The 21989-nt window shown below is 38.3% G+C and overlaps 2 protein-coding genes across 2 annotated transcripts; one reads left to right on the top strand and one right to left on the bottom strand.

Moving 5' to 3' along the window:
- The first annotated feature begins 779 nt into the window (after positions 1-779).
- Positions 780-12452, top strand: LOC109241936 (DNA cross-link repair 1A protein). The gene is made up of 10 exons (XM_019408766.1): positions 780-1593; positions 1877-2074; positions 3253-3600; positions 4118-4181; positions 6043-6260; positions 6349-6462; positions 7430-7535; positions 7668-7879; positions 11566-11669; positions 11842-12452. Exons 1-10 carry the CDS (start codon positions 844-846, stop codon positions 11984-11986), a joined length of 2259 nt encoding a protein of 752 aa, XP_019264311.1. The 5' UTR covers positions 780-843; the 3' UTR covers positions 11987-12452.
- LOC109241937 (extensin-2-like) lies at positions 8212-9708 on the bottom strand. The gene has a single exon (XM_019408767.1). The coding sequence runs from the start codon at positions 9606-9608 to the stop codon at positions 8877-8879; it is 732 nt and encodes a 243-aa protein (XP_019264312.1). The 5' UTR covers positions 9609-9708; the 3' UTR covers positions 8212-8876.
- Positions 12453-21989: the final 9537 nt, after the last annotated feature.

The raw sequence follows: 21989 nt of genomic DNA, 5'->3' as shown, positions 1-21989 counted from the left end.
ATGTCTTCTTCTTCGATTTTCAATCTAAAATTCAGCCAAAACCAAGTCTAATCTTCACCAAAGCCCCTCAAAATTGAGATATAAACTCCAAACCATATTCTCAATTATTTACAACAACACCCAATCAAAAAACATACCACCTGACATTTGAATGATTTAGTGCCACCGTCTCAGTCACAACTCGTGCAACGTGAATTGCTGATGGGGTTCCACCGCTAAACGTATATTTAAATCTTGATGTGTCCCCAGAAATGCAAATCGGAGGTAAAAAAATCATTTTTTGTAGTATTATTTGTGTAATTGGATGGCATTTTTTCAAGAAAAACACAACCCCTCATTTTTGAACCATCCTTCCACCACATTTTAACTAATTCTTTCCTGGTAGACCATACTTTCTCGTTAGATGCAATACCAAATACAATATGTTCAAGATTTGTGTCTGATAATAATGTTGAATCATTTTGAAGCGAAACTGACTTGTGGAGTAATTTGGTGTAATTACACTGTGGTGATACGTGGGTGAGAGTGTGGGTTTAGGAGAGAGAAACGTAGGTGGCGGGGATATAGAGGAATATACAGTACCATAAATTAAGGAGTGATATAAGCTATAATTAATGTACAATTAAAACATCTTATGATATAGAATTGGTAATTAGATATACTAAATGTAATTATATGTAACCTTAAACATTGAAGGTACCATTAATCAAGTTAGGTCCACACCGATTGAATTTTGGCGGTTCCCTCCATTTGTTTTCTACGGGTCTTCATTACAAATTTGAAAGCACGACTCACACACTACCTACTGCCTCTTTCTCCTGACGCTTCTCCTTCCTCCAATCAATGGCCGGTGCTTCCAACCCCAAAACCCTAAACAAAACCCTTCTTCTTTCACAATCGCAATCCTTACCCTCAGCTCTCGCGGACGATGACGATTTTCAAGATCCATCTCCTTCTCAGCTCCGATTGCCAAAACCCACCTCAGCAATTCCCTCCCGTAAGCCTCTTGCACCTTATAATAATAATAATACTGCCAGTGCTTCTCGACCTTCCAAGAAGCCAAAACAGCATCCACTACACGGAGGCAAGGAGAACATAATTGTTGTTGGAAAGTGTGCTGAGGATTCGGATTCGGGTCATAAATTGGATAGTTCTCGTCCTACCAAGAAGCCAAAACAACAGCCACTAATTTCCGAGAAACAGGAGTCCGATTCTGAGGATTTGGATTTGTGTCATGGATTGGATAGCATAGAATCGACTATAGATGGTTGTTCTAGGACCCAAAGAACGGAGAACGAGGAAGAATTAAAGAAGGGTTACTTGTTTAAGTCGATAGAGGCGAGGTTACTCAATTCGGATGGCGGATTCGAAGAGAGAAAGGAGGGATCGGAGGAGTGCTCTGAGCTTGATTTGCTGCTCAAATTATGTGGCGAGGAGGAGGATGAAGGAGATCGTGTAGAGTGTTTTGGCTTAGAGGACGAATATGGTCTCGTTTGTTGCCCCCTTTGTGGAGCTGATATTTCAGATTTGAGTGGTGACATGCGAGAGGTTCACACTAATGAGTGCCTTGACAATGAGGAGACTCCAGCTCATGTAAGATGCTCTTTGTCTAATCCTCATTTCCTACTGTATGATCTTTGTTACTTAAAGGTATAAAATTTTCATAAAATTTGGGCCTAATTCAACACCTAAAAAAATAAATGTATTTCCATGTCATCGTTTCAGTTGCATTTCCCATTTTTTGTGTCTCTAGTTCAAGTGTCACTGCTGCTGTTATAGTTCATCAGTGACGTTACCAGTCTTTCCTGATTTTTAATGTAGATATGGGAAGTTACATTTGGTTTACCTAAGTTGGAGTTTGTTGATCATCTTGCAGGTGGTTACTGCCAATAATGATGTATCTTTTCAGTGTCCTGGGCAAGTGCTTAATGATTCCCCATGTCAATCTCCTAAAAAGATTGTCCATGTATCACCTGTTGTGGAATGGTTGCGAAATCTTGGACTTGCTAAATATGAAGAAATCTTTGTTCGGGAGGAGATTGATTGGGACGCTTTAAAATCCCTCACGGAAGAGGTTTACTTATTGTTCTTCATTACTAATATCCTTGTGCTCACTATAAAACTAAAAATATCTCTAAAGTCATGGGAACACAGAAGGAAGTATAAGTTTTATGTTTTTGTTGGCTGTTACTGGTGGAGTTCTTTGCTTTGGAAAGTGCTCTTGTGCCCGTGAGGGTGATTACCTCCAGCTTTTTGTACCAAAAAAGAAACAAAGATTACATCCAGCTTTTATGCACAAATGCACCTGTAATCTTTAAGTGGTTATTATTCATGGTTATCTTTAAAGACTCTGTTGTAAGCATAAAGTTTTAAAGACGGAATTAGGCTGGTTAAAATGCTTTAGAGCATATTAAAACTTGAAACAATCTGATGTGTTTATGTCCCTAGGTAATATGTGAAGGGCAATTATTTCTCTAATTGGCCATATGGCACCAAAGGTGGGATATTCAGGGACAGGGTGAGGGCATGGCCTCAAGGATTCTCCTTCGTATGTTTTCCCTTCTACAAAATGGTGCAGCCTTTGCCTCCTTTGAATGCACACCCTCAGACACATGAAAGAAAAATGTATATCATAACCATCAATCTCATTGTTTGTTTCTCATTACAAGTTTTGAACTACAAGATCTTATTTGGAGTTGGCCGTTGGAGGTTCAGAACAAGGCCGGAACAGTGAGAACTGAAAAAAAGAGTAGTCTTGAAGAATCATTTAAAAGATAACTGAAGTGACATTTCTCTGGTTATTATTGTTTGAGTACTGCTGGAGGTTCTCTGTAAATTCTTGTGCCCAAATAGAAATTGCTTTAGGCTCAAGCCAAAAAAGATCATGGTAAACACAAGACTTGAATTTCTTCCCTAGAGGGAAAATACCTGGCAATTTCACATATCCTGTAAATCAAGACCTTTTTCTCTGCCATGTATTCATGGAACATGCTTCTCTTGGTGATTTCTGTGCAAAAGCAATTAGTCAAATTTTCTTTCGTTCAAACTAAATCCATTCCAAGTTGGACTTGTAAAGGGAGGCTTTGCTTAGTTGTGCTTGTTATTTCCACTGTTATCTTATTTATGTGATTTGGTGACCAAACTATTAAAACTGTTTATTACACTTGGTGCTCAAACTACTAAGCTTAACTTGGTACTCCTGTTGGTTGTATTTTCGCCCATTTAATTCCACTATTTCAAGTTCCGTTGCAGGATTTGTTTAGCATTGGCATCACTGCTCTTGGTCCGAGGAAAAAGATTATTAACTCTATTTTGGAGCTAAGAAAGGAAACTGCCAAGGAAAAAGTAGCTCGGCGAGATGTGACAAAAGTTGTACCTGATGATGCCGATACTAAACCAAGCAAGTTGATAACAGATTATTTTATTGGTTCTGTTTCGGAAAGAAAGAGAGTTTGTTCTACTGGAAGGGCACAAACGGAGGTTGGAAGAACTTGTTCAGATGCTTCCCGTAAGAGAATTCAGAAGAAAAATCCAGCCAAGAGTGCAAAATCTAAAGATATTCCTATGTGGTGTTCTGTACCAGGAACACCATTCCGAGTGGTAAATACCCTAAATATAACCTACTTGCATGTACTTTTGTGTCATCCCAGTTCTTGGAAAAATTGCATAATTTACTATTCAACAGCATCTGTTTTACCAAATTTAAGCTGGATGCTGATAATGCACATGTGTTACTGGAAGCTCTCCATAGTATGCACACATTTTTTTGAATTTCATATAATGGAGCTATTTTACTCGTACTCTTCAAAAATGTTGTTGGGTGCGTGTCGGATCCTCCAAATTTAGTGCATTTTTGGAGGATCCGACACGGGTGCAACAACACTTTTGGAGAGTCCGAGCAACATAGTAATGGAGTACAGTGCTGATTCAAAGCAATGCCAATGCGTATTTTATACTGTATTAGTGGCTTAACTAGTAGTCTAGTTGTATAATCTCATCTTATTGGGAATTTGGTTATTGCTAATGAAAATTGTTGCAGTATGTCAATAAAGGACCAGTTTTTTTTACAACTGCTAGGATGTAAATTGCTAAAAGTGTCTTGTTTCCATCATTGCAGGACGCTTTCAAGTACTTGAGAAGAGATTGTTCTCATTGGTTCCTCAGCCACTTCCATTTAGATCGTAAGACCTCTTCTGTTAACCATATTTTCAAATGTTTATAGCTGAACCAACACAAATAGAAACAATGAAAATAGCATCAGCTCGCAAGCCAGTCTCCTTTAACTGTGCTTGTAGGGGCATTTCTAAAAGTGTGTTCACTTTCCTTTAAAGGATAAAAAAAGTTGCGGAACCTTCTTTTGATTCTCTATGATACAACTTCTCTGCAGTCCAAGTACACAAAAGTCCATTTTTTTCTTCCTGCAACAAATGCTCAATAATTAACAATTTCGGCTCTTTTTTTAATAACCGTGTTAAGTCAAACTACAATGAAAATGAGATGGAGGCAATAAGTGGTTTGACTTTGACCCTCTAGTGAGATTTTAGAGTAGAGCTGTCAATATGGGCCGGGCCGGGCTAGCTAGCCCAGCCCATGTGGGCTTTAGCAATCGATGGGCTGGGCTGGGCTGGGCTAGCCCACCATTTGGTGGGCCTCATAATGGTTAGCCCACCCCAATCTTATGTGGGCCGCGGGCCCCCACTGGCCGGCCCATCATTTTTTATAATATAATTTATATTTTTTCTTTAAGTGCTGACGTAGAAAAAGATAAATATTTAAAAGTTAAAACATATCTTATTGGAAAATTTTCGCAAAACTTAATAACTTTTTATACTGTTCCAATATATCACAATAAACACTAAAAAGGTAAAAGATAAGACTATATTTCATTCACTAAAAGTCATAACTCAAAACAAACTATTCGAGAGAACGTCCATGATGCTTATGGTATATCCAACACATCATCTTCATCAAACACTTTCGAATCCGCTTGTGACAAGGTTGTCTTAACATCTTCACTTTCATCTACATCTTCAATTTATATGCAATATTAATTAGTTAAATATTAAGAATAATTAAATTTTAAAAACTAATAATATTCAAATTCACATAAAAAAGAATTACTAGTTTGAGTTTGGGAAAAGCCGTGCAACCAATTTCGAGTAGTAACAAGTGTTTGGATATTTTCATGATGGATGCAACTTCTATACTTGGTAAGAACACACCCACCAATGCTAAATGCTGATTCCGATGCTATAGTATCATATACTTTTTATATTTTATATATTTTAAATAAATACTTTTACTAGGCCCACAGGCCGGCCCAACCTAGCCTCAGTCAAGCCTCATGGGCCACGGGCTTACTCGGGTCAGGCTTAAAAGCCGCATTTTTAAATGGGCTCCAAAAACTCTAGCCAAACCCTACTAAATTACGGGTTGGGCTGGGCTGGCCTAACGGGCCAAGCCCATATTGACGACTCTATTTTAGAGCTTTCACGTATTTACTTGCAGAAGTTTTGAAGTACACTATCAGTCGATTGAGTAATTAGATGTTTAACAATTACAAAGAAGCACATTTACTTTCATGTGCTTGTCATTAAAATGAAGTTGTCAAGGTTGCTTTATCTTCATTTTCGTTTGAGCTTATTCTCCATGATCATGTTATAGGACATGCTGTACTAAATTATTTGCTGGTTTTCCCAATGGTTACCACATATAAATTTATATTTCTTTAGAAATTGGATTACTTTTTTTTTTCTCCTGTTTGAATAGAATTTCCTCTTCTATCTTGAAAGTCAATTGATAACTCTTTGTATCTTTTAGTTGGAAGAGTTATTTCAGGATGTTACATTTGTAATGAGGATATCATCATGTAGATATTATTCAGCGTTAAGTCCTTACTCGATTGATTGCTGGTATGGCATTGATCGAGAACTGTTAGAATGCGTCCTTATATGTGTATATGATAATCTAGTTTGACGCTTATGTGATCAGCAATTAGCTTATCAGTCCAGCTTTTAATTTTGTTGTCCTATATCTCTGTAGATTATCAAGGGCTTACCAAGTCCTTCTGTCATGGAAAAATTTATTGTTCCTCAATTACGGCAAAGCTTGTTAATCTGAAGATTGGAATCCCATGGGACAAGATACAAGTTTTACCCATCAACCAGAAAATCAACATTGAAGGAATTGATGTCATATGCTTTGATGCAAACCATTGCCCGGGTTCCCTAATAATCCTTTTTGAGCCACCCAATGGTAAGGTGTGGTACAAATCGGTTTACCCTATGCTTTTTCTGAGTTCTAGTTTGATTGTTCTTGTGAGGATATCTTGTTTGTTTCATGCAATAGGCTGTCCTGCACACGGGGGATTTTCGATTTTGTGAAGAAATGACAAGGAATTCAATCTTGCAGACTTGTGGTGTCCACACTCTCATCCTAGATACAACATACTGTGACCCTCAGGTATTTTAGATTGATAATATTCATCGTCATGAAGTCAAATAACCTACCAATAGTTACGTGCTTGCTTATGTGGCGGCACTTCCTATTTTGTACTGATCCATAATGTTCCACTCTCCTACAAATAGTAATATCACATAAAACTTTCACATATTTCTAAAATTTATATTCATTATAAATTCAATTCTTGCAGGAATGCGATATTTTAACTATTTCTTATGTTATAATTATGAATATAATACACAGGCCATGGTGGCAATTGACTTGAGCCTTGGGGTTTGCTCCCTTTCAAGGTCTCAAGTTCGAAACCCACTGGGTGCAAACAATTCCTGAGGGCCATCGGACTGGGTAAAACCTGAATTAACCGTGGTGCACTTGCGGGAAACTCCTTGCCGAGGGCCTGTGCACCCCCGGGATTAGTCGGGGCTCTTAGAGACTCGGACACCCGATGCAAATCAAAAAAAAAATAAAATATAATACACAGGCCAAACCAAATTTGAACTTAAAGCCTAGTCGATCTTGGTTGCTTAAAATGGGACAAAAGGGAGTAGCAATTATTAGTATTATCATGCTAAATATGACAAAGATAAAATGGATATATGGTAGTTATAGGAACTAGGAAGTTACTACTAACTTGTAGAATATCAAGTATTTGAATGCCAAATATATCGATATTATGGTATTTAGTAGTTAATAGTTCTAACACATGCTGCTTTTTTGGGTGTGTCCTGGCTATCAGTTAAGGTACACGTATTTAAGTAAACACGGTACAAGCTCTATTTTCTCTGGACCAATGAGCAGAAAACAGTCATATTAACAAATATCCCCTTGAATATTGGGTACTCTTTCTGTATGGCTTGAGAAGCAGATACTGCGAAACTCTTGTTTATACAGTTGGATACATTTCAGTGTATTATCAGCATGTTTCCTTAAATACTTCAAATGCTCTAAGAGTTTGCTCGCCTTGCAGTATGACTTTCCAAAACAGGAGGCTGTTATTCAATTTGTTATTGAATCAATACAAGCTGAAACTTTCAACTCGAAGACCTTGTTTCTCATTGGTAGCTATACTATAGGTAGATTTCATGTCTGAGTTTTTACATTGCTCGGTAATATTATGACCAAAAGCTCAAAAGCTACCTAGTATCTTATGTCTAATGCTTTCATCTGAAGGCTTTTTCTCATGGTTTCTGCACTAATTGGTTCAGGAAAAGAGAGGTTGTTTGTTGAGGTTGCTCGTGCTCTACAGAAGAAAGTCTATATCACTGCATCAAAGTTACGCATTTTGCAGTGTCTGGGTTTTCCTCGAGAAGATATGCAGTTTTTCACATTAAATGAGCAGGAAAGCCAAATTCATGTTGTGCCTATGTGGACACTGGCTAGCTTCAAAAGATTGAAGTATGTTTCCAACCAGTATGCGGTAAGTTTTTTGATGTCCAAGTGTTTTGTGATGATTCCAAATTCTGATGCAGCCCCAATCTGATGCTTTAAGTATCTTGAAGATGGGAAAAAAGCTGGTTTTGATCTTTTCAAATAGTAATAGTGCTTATATTTAGGTGGAGTGAGTATATGATATTAATAAAAATAGATAAATGACTTTGTATGATTATTATGCCTGCAAGCTGTGCGATTCCATCTTTGATCAGTTCAATAATTGGCTAAATTTGTTTGGATAATACTGAACTTTTGCAATCCCAATAGTGCCAGTCGAGCTACAATTGGTGGAGAGATAAAAGATAGTAGTACATAAACTTTCAACAAAAAAGAATTTGTATTCAATTGAATAATTCTCTACTAACAATCAAACATACAAGTTAAATGGTATAACACCTGCAACCCTAACCAAAAAAAAAATGGAAAAGAAAATAAATAAATGAAGAATTACAAATTTTGATTTGGTGCCTTTAACTCACAAAATGAGATCCCTTAGAATTATGCTTTATGCTGAGGAAGGACCTCCGGGAAACATGTTGAACATGAAAGATGAAGACTTAATAGTATGGAGGAGGTGGTGATGAGGAAGGAATTGAGGATGATTGATAATAGTAAGGAGGTGGTGGTGATGGTGAAGGAGGAGGGGCTGAATTATAGTAGTAAGGTGGAGGAGGAGAAGATGATGGTTTCTTGTAGTTGTCATTCTTTGGCAAAGACGATACCTTGTATTCCTGTTTAGGCATTGAGGTTACCTTATAGTAGTTATCTTTTGGAAGAGATGACACCTTCTTGTCGTTATCTTTTGGAACTGATGGTTTCTTGTAGTAGTCATTCTTTGGCAAAGTTGGCGCCTTGTATTCCTGTTTAGGCATTGAGGGTACCTTGTAGTAGTTATCTTTTGGAATTGATGGTTTTTTGTAGTAGTCATTCTCTGGCAAAGACAGCGCCTTGTATTCCTGTTTAGGTATTGAGGGTACCTTGTATTAGTTATCATTTGGAAAAGACGGCACCTTCTTGTAGTTATCTTTTGGAATTGATGGTTTCTTGTAGTAGTCATTCTTTGGCAAAGATGGCACCTGGTATTCCTGTTTAGGCATTGAGGGTATCTTGTAGTAGTTATCTTTTGGAAGAGATGGCACCTTCTTGTAGTTATATTTTGGAACTGATGGTTTCTTGTAGTAGTTATTCTTTGGCAAAGATGGCGCCTTGTATTCCTGTTTAGGCATTGAGGGTACCTTGTAGTAGTTACCTTTTGGAAGAGATGGCACCTTCTTATAGTTAGTTTTTGGAACGGATGGTTTCTTGTAGTAGTCATTCTTGGTAAAAGATGGCACATTGTATTCCTGTTTAGGTATTGAGGGTGTCTTGTAGTAGTTATCATTCGGAAGAGATGGCACCTTCTTGTAGTTATCTTTTGGAACTGATGGTTTGTTGTAGAAGCCATTATTTGGCAAAGATGGCACCTTGTATTCCTGCTTAGGCATTGAGGGTACTGTGTAGTGGTTCTTGGATGCTTGTGGCACTTCATAATTGTCTTGTGACAGTGGCTGGATATGATAGTTGTCACTTTTGGTTACTGTGCTTGGTACTTTGTTGTATGTTGAAACTGGTGATTTATAAGAATCAGATGAATATGCCATAGTGCAAGTTGCAATCAAGAAAAATGCCAAAGCAGAAGCAAATTGAGGCAATTGCTTCTTTATTTGGCTCCCCATTGAGAATAATTGGATTCTAAGGCCGACTGGATTGATTTTTTTTTTTTTTTTGGGTGTATTTGAGAATGGAGTAACTACGAGTTTATATAGCCGAAACTAAGAAGGTGACTTGGTGATTTGGATGCTTAAACTAATCCAAATTCATATGAGATTTTGCCATGTTTTGGTTAATGCTGTTCCACTAACGTCTTGAGATAATGGAGAGCCATGATCAAATCACAACTTTGCTTGACTCACTTACATTAAAAAAATTAAAATCCAGAATTTTATTGACTTTCAAGAAAATGGTTGCATGTCTACATGCATTTCTAAACTAGTGGCAATAAAGGAAAATAGAGAAACTGTTTTGCTTTTCCATGTTTTCTAAGCTTATTCATTTCACTTTATTCAAGTTAAGACTTTTATACCTTACACCTCTTTGGCGCTTATTTTTGTTATTATTGAAAAGTTTATACAAGCTCAGAAAATCTATCAAAGCTGGAATACCAATTCCTTACTACATTTTGGGTAAATTTTTTGCAAATGTTTGTTTGATTCACTTAACAAGTCCTAAAGGGACAAGCGATAACAAAAAATGTTGAAGCAACTTAATTATCAGTTTTGAGGAAGTCCAATATTGTATTACTTAAATCATTCATTTGCTTTCGCATACTCATGTCTAATAGGTGTGAAATGGATATAAGTATTTTATGTGAAATCAGCAAATTAAATGCTGAAAGTTGATAAAAACTACGTGTATCTATATCATACAGTTGTACACACAAGTATTGAACATGTATCCACGCAGGCACGAAGCTAGAGCATTAGATACTGGTTCGGACGAACCCAACAACTTTTGCTTAGACCATGTATTTGTATTAGAAAATTCATTAAATATGTATAAATATGCAATTGTGAACCCAGTAATTAAGATGACCTACATGTTCAATGATAAGTTCAAACCCATAAACTTCAAACCCTGGCTCCGTCTATGCTCATAAGTTGTCTTTTTCAGTTCAACGTGCTCTTTGTACTAGACCACAAATATGCCAGGTTCGTTGACATCAATTAGGTGCTTTCTCGGTGTTGTTGGCTTTCTCTGCAAGACCCAAGAGAGCTATCTAGTCAAATGTTTGCACAAAATTCTAGAGCTAAATTCTTTCATGGTACACCTCTATTGGTCTTGATCGCACTCATTCAAACCCTTTAGCCATTCTCTAAGTTTTTTCAGTATTTGTGTTTAACTTCGTCTCCTCATTCCTATATGCCATCATCCCATGCACCTAAAAAGGGCAGCCCGGTGCGCGAAGCATCCCGCATTCACACAGGAATAACGAATCATCCCATGCACCTAAGAATACTATATTTTTCTCTTTATAGTTGCTTACTTTGTTTTAATTAATATGATTCTCCATTTTGGGCCGTTTCAAAATGTTTGACACCATTCTATTAAATTATACACACTTAAACTTTGATGTGCTGTTTGCTCTCTTTTCAACCACTATGTTAATATTCTCTTTCCTCATCATTGACAAAATTGTGGAAGTCGATTAAAATTGCAGACACTGTGACATAAAATAAATAGGAGGAAGTATAAGTTATTGCTTTAGCATTACTCTTGGATGTCTTTCGTCTTTCTTTTACTTAGAACGCTAAGCAATAGTAAAGATGGACTACTTCTTGTTAAACTTTTTGTGTACTTGTGTCATTTTTCTACCAAAACTGAAATTTTCCCGGCTGCTTCTTAAATCTACACTAGCTTTGTCATTGACCTCAGGAAATAAAGTGTTTTTTACTAAAGCCTTTGGTACTTACGATGTGCCTTATCCATTACATTTTACTGAGAACTCTCCAACCAATAGGTTTCTGCACCACCATATACAGAAACTATGGCTCGATGATTTTAACTTGTTAAGTGTTTGCTTTTATGTATTGATCCAAATTTGAGTGGTGATGTAACAGTTTGTTACTTCTCCAGGGACGGTACAGTCTTATTGTTGCTTTCTCTCCAACTGGTTGGTCATTTGGTAAAGGAAAGAAGAAGTCAACTGGAAGCAGGTGGCAGCAGGGTACTATCATCAGGTCATTGTCTAAACTTTGTGTATGAGTCTTAACTAGCTACATATGTAATTATAATTGAATCAAGTTACTAGATCAATGGATGGCATTTAATTCCCGAACCAACATGTGTTTGTTCTGATTAGCATGTGTTAAACACAATAGATTGATGAGAACATATTTGTTTTGCTCTCAGGTATGAAGTACCATATAGCGAACACAGCAGCTTTTCAGAACTCAAAGAGTTCGTTAAGTTTGTATCTCCTGTTAACATCATCCCTAGTGTAAATAATCATGGACCTGAATCCAGCAATGCAATGGTCTCGTGCCTCTTGGACTGATCAATATAGTTTTCCAAGATGTTATACCATTTTCTGGACGGTCCATTGTAGCTTGGACAATGTAATTGCTGATGTTTTGTTCCAAAGCATGTGTATTCTTTACATGATGCAATAATAATTAGTGTATTTAGTTCAAAGGTGTACGGAAACGCAAAAGAACACGAGAAGATAAAGCAAGAGCAATTACCTCCAACTCCTCTTTCAGGCTCTCAAGCTGAAATTTTTGCATTACACATAAATCTCATATCAAGCATCTGTCTCTGGGAGTTGTATCTTGAAGAGCATCACAAAGTTACACATCAGAGCAGGCATGCAGCAATCCCTTACCTTATGTTGGAAATTCCTCTGCCATTCTGAAATAGCCATAGCTAACTAAGTAGGAGAACATGTAACCAAAGCCTAACATTATTTTTGATTTTGTCTCATTGTTAATTTATCTCATTCTTCCTATCCTTTATTCTTTTTCCATCATCTTCATGTGTGTTTTTGTGTGTTGTCCGGGTTTCCTTTAATCTCATGATTTATGTTCTATCACAACCTGTAGCCGCTGTTTGTTTCCCACTTATAATGGCGTGTTCATAGATAATTAGTTGTGTTTAGGTGAAGTTTTAGCTAATGGGCATCCTTTATGTTAGACTGCCCAATAATTTTTTCCAACAATATCTATAACTGCATCTCGTGAATTGGAGTATTAAGATCATCCATCTCAGAACATAATAATACTATACAGCGGCTCATACTATTATATCTGTTTTGGGTAACTCTTCCAACCATATTCATTAAGTGAAGGCAGGTGGCAGGTCAACGGTACAATAGTCGTCTCAACTTGCATTACATACCTCTCTTTGCTCAACCATATGACTATTGCTGATATATCCTTTTCCAAGTTGGATTTTCAACTGCATTCAGTTTTGCTGTGAAATTATGATTTGCAAACATTCAAAGTCAAAGGGCTTATGCTATGTATTCATCAACTAGTTTATTTTTTTTTATTCATTTTATCCATCATCTGCTCCGGCATGCATTTATATTTCGAACAGTAAAATAAAAAGAGGGGCCAGTATTCTAACCCCACACTCTAATTTAAACTTAGGAAGTTAGGCATGATAGAGGTTGAAAAGACAGCAATATTGATTATCAGCTACAACCTAAATGCCCACAATTTGTTCTTTTTCTTGTTTTTAGCTGCTAAAGCTAAAGGAGGCAACGGAGGTTACCAATGTTTTAAAAGGCGGGGGCGAGAGGCGAGGCGTTTTACCTTTGACGAGGCGAGGCGTAAGCCCTGAGACATGGGGCGTAAGTCCCACGGATCTTTAAATTTTACTAATTTCAAGAATTTTAAGATAGCACACAATAAAAAATAATTATGAAAATTACATCGAAATCACAAAATTATAACAAATAATCTATTTAAAATATTTATAAATTATATTCGACTATGAATAATACGAAAAGTATGACATATATCGTAATATTCAAATTAGTTGCAACGTCGTTACAACTCATACATCAAAAGTAATGTATTCGATGTGAAATCTTATATGTATCTCTTAACAAGTAATAAATCTTGAAAGGATTTCAATATTATAATTTGATATTTTACTTAAAATACTCCTTTTATTTAATATGATTTCTATTTGAAAGAGAATTTATGTAAAAACATAATTCACAATTTAAATATGATTCTCTAGCATCATTTATTTTTAAGTTTTAACAAGTTAATAAACTGACATATATTCATCATACAATATCATTATAACTAATTATTCTTATAAAAAAAATCATGATAACTAATTATTTGTAAATAGTTACTAGCTAATATTGAGATATTAAATTAATAAGTATTGTATCTTGTAAACATGAAAAAATAATATTGAGAAAAATAATTATAAAAAAGTTATGGACTATTATATAGTAAAGAGATAACAAAAGTTAATAAATAAATACTTTCGAAAAGAGAGATTTATTTAAAATTTACTATCATAGCAGTCTTAGTGGATAACGTGCAATAATTTTTATTTTAATTATGACATAAAATACTCTCAACTTAATGATTTATGATTAAGAAAAAAGTAATTTTAAATAGTCAACGATTTGGTAAGAAAATTTGAGGATTTACAAGTTTAGTTACATACAATTGCATAAAGTTCTATTAGACCTGTCACGACCCGGATTTCCCACCATCGGGATCGGATGGTGCCTACTCGTGGTAGCTAGGCAAGCCAACTTATTTACCTTTCATTAATAAATAAATCTGTTAACAATCTTTAGCATCTATAAGAAATATGGAATTTTAATAATTAAACAATAGCGGAAGTCTAATTTATAGTCTGAATCAAAATACGGAATAGTCAACAATAGCTCTACCCAAGATTTGGTGTCACATTACTCACGAACCACTAAGAATAAACTAAATACAAAGGTCTGAAAGAAATATAACAGCTGTCTGTCTCGAAACAAGGAGGCAACAGTCTAAAAGAAAACAATGAGAAGAGACGCCGGGCCTGCGGACGCCTGCAAGGCTACCTCAGTCTCGTGAATATGAATCGCCTACTTCCGAACTACTGCTGCTGCTGTTCCTCAAAACCTGGACCTGTGCAAAAATGCACAGAAGCGTAGCATCAGCACAACCGACCCCATGTGCTGGTAAGTGTCTAGTCTAACCCCGGCGAAGTAGTGATGAGGCTAGACCGGACACCACGTAAACCTGTGCAGTTATAAATATACCACGGAATCGAATACAAAGCAATTAACAACATGGGAGGGGAGACATGCTAAGGGGAGATACAATATTAACAACAATCCAGAGTAACAACTAAAAACAGCTTAGGTTCACAATGAATAAAGAATCAATACTCAAATACAAACACATAACCTCAATAATTGTTGCGGCGTGCAACCCGCTCCATAATTACTATTGTTGCGGCGTGCAACCCGCTCCACAAATACCACTGTTGCGGCGTGCAACCCGACCCATATCATTTATCATGTATCATTGTTGCGGCGCGCAATCCGATCCTCACCATTTTACTGTTGCGGCGTGCAACCCGATCCTCAATATCATTGTGCGGCGCGCAACCCGATCCTCAATATCATTGTACAGTCCGACTCCCCAGACAACAGTCACAATCAAGGGGCACCAAATAAGCAAATATTTGACAAACATCCCGGCGAGGGAAAGAATTCAACAAGTTCAACCAAACATCCCGGCAAGGGAATAATCAACAACGCTTTCTCTTTCTTACTTTCCTTATCTTTTAATTCACTTTACTATTTTGAGCCAACGCTCCAAAGAATCAAGTCATTTAGTATACTTTCAATATTCGTATCACAATTCGAGCCAATGCTCCCAGGTATCAAGTGATCATATTACCGTTCACATATTATTCACAACAAATAGAAATCCTCCAATAAACACGGAGTTCACAACCAAGTCACGATAATTACATTATAAAGACTCACGGTCATGCTAGACACCAATGTATAGATACTCGTCACCATGCCTATACATCGTACTCGATCACATAGCAATTAGCAACAAGAATCAACTCCTATTCCCTCAAGCTAGGGTTAAACCAAACACTTACCTCGGTCCCAAGAATAGCAATCAACCTTCAAAGACCGCCTTTCCTCTACAATCCGACTCCGAAACAGTGATATCTAGGCATCGATTAATTCAATAATATCAATAAAGACTCAATGGCAACATCCCATAGCCTAGATATGAATTTTCTAGCATTCTTCCAAAAATACCAAAATTAGACACCGGGCCCACATGGTCCAAACTCGAGGCTCGGACCAAAACCCGATCATCCATAACCCCACGAATCCAAATATATAATTTATTTGAAGATTCGACCCCAAAGTTAGGTTGAATCACCCAAAATTCTCAAAACCCTACTCTGCCCAAAACCCTTAATTTCTACTTTGCTTTCATGATTTAGGGCTAGGAAATTAGTAATTAGATGAAGAAATAATGAGGGAATGATGTTAAGATTACTTACCCAAAGAGTTATGGAGGAAGGAGAGCTTGAATTTCGTCTATGGAGGGTTTAAGAGGAGAGCTCGTGTGAAAAGAATGAAGGAATCCCGTCACTGGTTCTGTTTTTTTAGGCTTTAAAATAACTGGGCGTTTTTGCCCTACGCGATCGCGGATAAAGGGATGCGATCGCGAAGGGTTACACAGAATAGGCAACGCGATCGCGTGGGTTGTAATGCGATCGCGTAGGGGAATACTGGGGGGTCCAAAACATGGTCTATGCGATCGCAACCCTACTGATGCGAACGCATTGAAGGAAGTGCTGAGGCAGTGCGATCGCGTGATCAAGTACGCGAACGCGGAAGAGCAAAGAGCCAAAGGAACGCGATCGCGGACGGAAGATTGCGATCGCGTAAGAGGAAATCACTGAGCAAAAATTGCAGAAAAATCTGCTACCATTCTAAGTGCAAAAACACCCCGAACCACCTCCAATTCACTCCCGAGCCCTCGGGGCTCCTAACCAATCACACACACTAACTCAATAACATCCTACGAACTTACTCAAGCGATCAAATTGCCAAAATAACATCAAAATCATTGAATCAAGCCTCAAACTCATCATTTCTATTTCAAACTTCATAAACTTCCAACTTTAGATAATTAGGTCCGAAACACGTCAAACGACGTCCGATTTCGACCAAACTTCACAGAAAGCGCTTAAACAATATATAAGACTTGTGCCGGGCGTCAGAACCAAAATACGAGCCCGATACCACAGTCTTTTAATAAATTTTCATTTCCATTTTCCTTATTAATTTCAGAAAAACAATTTCATAGAAAAATTTATTTCTCGGGCTCTAGACCTCGAAATTCGACTCCGGGCACATGCCCGAGTCCCATATTTTTCTACGGACCTTCCGGGACCGTCCAATCTCGGGTCCGGGTCCGTTTTCCAAAAATGTTGACCAAAGTCAACTGTAATCATATTAATTGTCAAAATTCTTCAAATTTTTTACAGAATTCACATATTTCAACATAAAAGCTTTCCGGCTATGCGCCCGGACTGCGCACGCAAATCGAGGCAAGTAAAAATGAGGTTTTCAAGGCCTCGGAAGCACTAAACGGATGAGGAAACAGGTGATGACCCCTTTGGGCCGTCACATCCTCCACCTCTAAAACAACCGTTCGTCCTCGAACGGACAAAAGAAAGAAGTACCTGAGTCAGGGAATAGATGTGGATAACGGCTCCACATGTCAGACTCGGACTCCCAGGTCGAGGCCTCAGGGGGCTGACCTCTCCACTGAACAAGAACAGAAGGAAAACTCTTCGACCTTAGCTGTCGAACCTGCCGGCCTAGAATAGCTACCGGCTCCTCCTCATATGACAGATCCTTGTCCAACTGGACCGTGCTGAAGTCTAATACATGGGTAGGATCGCCGTGATACCTCCGAAGCATAGACACATGAAAAACTGGATGCACGGCTGATAAGCTAGGTGGCAATGCAAGCCTATAAGCCACCTCTCCTACTCGATCAAGAATCTCAAACGGACCTATGTACCTAGGGCTAAGCTTGCCCTTCTTTCCGAATCTCATCACGCCCTTCATAGGCGACACCCGGAGCAATACTCGCTCTCCGATCATGAAAGCTACATCTCGGACCTTACGGTCTGCATAAGTCTTCTGCCTAGATTGAGCTGAACGAAGCCTCTCCTGAATTATCTTGGCCTTATCTATGGCCTCCTGAACTAAGTCTGTACCCAATAACCGAGCCTCTCCCGGCTCGAACCATCCGACTGGAGACCGATATCGCCTACCATACAACGCCTCAAATGGAGCCATCTGAATGCTGGACTGGTAACTGTTGTTGTAGGCGTACTCTGCTAAAGGCAGAAACTGGTCCCACGAGCCTCCAAAATCAATGACACAAGCCCGGAGCATATCCTCCAAAATCTGAATAGTCTGCTCGGACTGACCATCCGTCTGAGGATGGAACGCTGTGCTCAACTGAACCTGGGTACCTAACTCTTGCTGAACCGCTCTCCAGAAGCGCGAGGTAAACTGCGTACCCCGATCCGAAATGATAGATACCGGCACACCATGAAGGCGAACAATCTCCCGGATATAAATCTCAGCTAACCTCTCGGATGAATAGGAGACTGCTACTGGAATGAAATGCGCTGACTTGGTCAGCCTATCAACAATGACCCAAATAGCATCAAACTTCTTCCGAGTCAACGGAAGTCCAGTGATGAAATCCATGGTAATCCTCTCCCACTTCCACTCGGGAAGCTCAATCCTCTGAGACAAACCACCAGGCCTCTGATGCTCATACTTGACCTGCTGACAGTTTAAACACCGAGCCACATATGCAACAATATCCTTCTTCATCCTACGCCAGCAATAATGCTGCCGCAAGTCCTGATACATCTTCGCGGCGCCCGGGTGAATAGAGTACCGAGAACTATGGGCCTCCGCTAAGATCAACTCTCGAATCCCATCAACATTGGGCACACAAAGTCGATCCTGTAATCTCAAAACACCATCATCATCTAAGGTCACCTTCGTGGCACCTCCACGCTGCACCGTGTCTCTCAGGACACACAAATGGGGATCATCAAATTGCCGATCACGGATACGCTCCAATAGAGAAGAACGAGCGACCGTGCAAGCTAACACTCTGCTGGGNCGTAATGGCATTTAGATTAGCAGAGTCTAGAATTGAATATCACATTGAACAAAACGGCAAGCAAATCAGAATGAAATGGCAAAGGCTTGGTAAGTCACCAGTTAAAATGTCACGACCCGGATTTCCCACCATCGGGATCGTGATGGCGCCTACTCGTGGTAGCTAGGCAAGCCAACTTATTTACCTTTCATTAATAAATAAATCTGTTAACAATCTTTAGCATCTATAAGAAATATGGAATTTAATAATAACAATAGCGGAAGTCTAATTTATAAGTCTGAATCAAAACACGGAATAGTCAACAATAGTCTCTACCCAAGATTTGGTGTCACATTACTCACGAACCACTAAGAATAAACTAAATACAAAGGTCTGAAAGAAATATAACAGCTGTCTGTCTCGAAACAAGGAGGCAACAATCTAAAAGAAAACAATAAGAAGAGACGCCGGGCCTGCGGACGCCTGCAAGGCTACCTCAGTCTCGTGAATATGAATCGCCTGCTTCCGAACTACTGCTGCTGCTGTTCCTCAAAACCTGGACCTGTGCAAAAATGCACAGAAGCGTAGCATCAGCACAACCGACCCCATGTGCTGGTAAGCGTCTAGTCTAACCCTGGCGAAGTAGTGACGAGGCTAGACCGGACACCACGTAAACCTGTGCAGTTATAAATATACCACGGAATCGAATACAAAGCAATTAACAACATGGGAGGGGAGACATGCTAAGGGGAGATACAATATTAACAACAATCCAGAGTAACAACTAAAAACAGCTTAGGTTCACAATGAATAAAGAATCAATACTCAAATACAAACACATAACCTCAATAACTGTTGCGGCGTGCAACCCGCTCCATAATTACTATTGTTGCGGCATACAACCCGCTCCACAAATACCAGTGTTGCGGCGTGCAACCCGACCCATATCATTTATCATGTATCATTGTTGCGGCGCGCAACCCGATCCTCACTATTTTACTGTTGCGGCGTGCAACCCCATCCTCAATATCATTGTTGCGGCGCGCAACCCGATCCTCAATATCATTGTACAGTCCGACTCCCCAGACAACAGTCACAATCAAGGGGCACCAAATAAGCAAATATTTGACAAACATCCCGGCGAGGGAAAGAATTCAACAAGTTCAACCAAACATCCCGGCAAGGGAATAATCAACAACGCTTTCTCTTTCTTACTTTCCTTATCTTTTAATTCACTTTACTATTTTGAGCCAACGCTCCAAAGAATCAAGTCATTTAGTATACTTTCAATATTCGTATCACAATTCGAGCCAATGCTCCCAGGTATCAAGTGATCATATTACCGTTCACATATTATTCACAACAAATAGAAATCCTCCAATAAACACGGAGTTCACAACCAAGTCACGATAATTACATTATAAAGACTCACGGTCATGCTAGACACCAATGTATAGATACTCNGTAAAAACATAATTCACAATTTAAATATGATTCTCTAGCATCATTTATTTTTAAGTTTTAACAAGTTAATAAACTGACATATATTCATCATACAATATCATTATAACTAATTATTCTTATAAAAAAAATCATGATAACTAATTATTTGTAAATAGTTACTAGCTAATATTGAGATATTAAATTAATAAGTATTGTATCTTGTAAACATGAAAAAATAATATTGAGAAAAATAATTATAAAAAAGTTATGGACTATTATATAGTAAAGAGATAACAAAAGTTAATAAATAAATACTTTCGAAAAGAGAGATTTATTTAAAATTTACTATCATAGCAGTCTTAGTGGATAACGTGCAATAATTTTTATTTTAATTATGACATAAAATACTCTCAACTTAATGATTTATGATTAAGAAAAAAGTAATTTTAAATAGTCAACGATTTGGTAAGAAAATTTGAGGATTTACAAGTTTAGTTACATACAATTGCATAAAGTTCTATTAGGCGAGCCCAGTACCTGTCACGACCCGGATTTCCCACCATCGGGATCGTGATGGTGCCTACTCGTGGTAGCTAGGCAAGCCAACTTATTTACCTTTCATTAATAAATAAATCTGTTAACAATCTTTAGCATCTATAAGAAATATGGAATTTAATAATAACAATAGCGGAAGTCTAATTTATAAGTCTGAATCAAAATACGGAATAGTCAACAATAGTCTCTACCCAAGATTTGGTGTCACATTACTCACGAACCACTAAGAATAAACTAAATACAAAGGTCTGAAAGAAATATAACAGCTGTCTGTCTCGAAACAAGGAGGCAACAGTCTAAAAGAAAACAATGAGAAGAGACGCCGGGCCTGCGGACGCCTGCAAGGCTACCTCAGTCTCGTGAATATGAATCGCCTGCTTCCGAACTACTGCTGCTGCTGTCCCTCAAAACCTGGACCTGTGCAAAAATGCACAGAAGCGTAGCATCAGCACAACCGACCCCATGTGCTGGTAAGTGTCTAGTCTAACCCCGGCGAAGTAGTGATGAGGCTAGACCGGACACCACGTAAACCTGTGCAATTATAAATATACCACGGAATCGAATACAAAGCAATTAACAACATGGGAGGGGAGACATGCTAAGGGGAGATACAATATTGACAACAATCCAGAGTAACAACTAAAAACAGCTTAGGTTCACAATGAATAAAGAATCAATACTCAAATACAAACACATAACCTCAATAACTGTTGCGGCGTGCAACCCGCTCCATAATTACTATTGTTGCGGCGTGCAACCCGCTCCACAAATACCAGTGTTGCGGCGTGCAACCCGACCCATATCATTTATCATGTATCATTGTTGCGGCGCGCAACCCGATCCTCACCATTTTACTGTTGCGGCGTGCAACCCGATCCTCAATATCATTGTTGCGGCGCGCAACCCGATCCTCAATATCATTGTACAGTCCGACTCCCCAGACAACAGTCACAATCAAGGGGCACCAAATAAGCAAATATTTGACAAACATCCCGGCGAGGGAAAGAATTCAACAAGTTCAACCAAACATCCCGGCAAGGGAATAATCAACAACGCTTTCTCTTTCTTACTTTCCTTATCTTTTAATTCACTTTACTATTTTGAGCCAACGCTCCAAAGAATCAAGTCATTTAGTATACTTTCAATATTCGTATCACAATTCGAGCCAATGCTCCCAGGTATCAAGTGATCATATTACCGTTCACATATTATTCACAACAAATAGAAATCCTCCAATAAACACGGAGTTCACAACCAAGTCACGATAATTACATTATAAAGACTCACGGTCATGCTAGACACCAATGTATAGATACTCGTCACCATGCCTATACATCGTACTCGATCACATAGCAATTA

The sequence above is a fragment of the Nicotiana attenuata genome, unplaced genomic scaffold, assembly GCF_001879085.1.
Source record: "Nicotiana attenuata strain UT unplaced genomic scaffold, NIATTr2, whole genome shotgun sequence".
In the NCBI taxonomy this organism is placed as follows: Eukaryota; Viridiplantae; Streptophyta; class Magnoliopsida; order Solanales; family Solanaceae; genus Nicotiana; species Nicotiana attenuata.
This window is presented reverse-complemented; position numbering and strand designations above follow the sequence as displayed.

Coding starts and splice junctions, on each gene's coding strand:
- LOC109241936 (XM_019408766.1), top strand. CDS start 844: ATGGCCGGTGCTTCCAACCCCAAAACCCTAAACAAAACCCTTCTTCTT. Junction 3,601..4,117: donor CAGGAACACCATTCCGAGTG/GTAAATACCCTA, acceptor CCATCATTGCAG/GACGCTTTCAAGTACTTGAG. Junction 6,463..7,429: donor CAACATACTGTGACCCTCAG/GTATTTTAGATT, acceptor CTCGCCTTGCAG/TATGACTTTCCAAAACAGGA.
- LOC109241937 (XM_019408767.1), bottom strand. CDS start 9,608: ATGGGGAGCCAAATAAAGAAGCAATTGCCTCAATTTGCTTCTGCTTTG.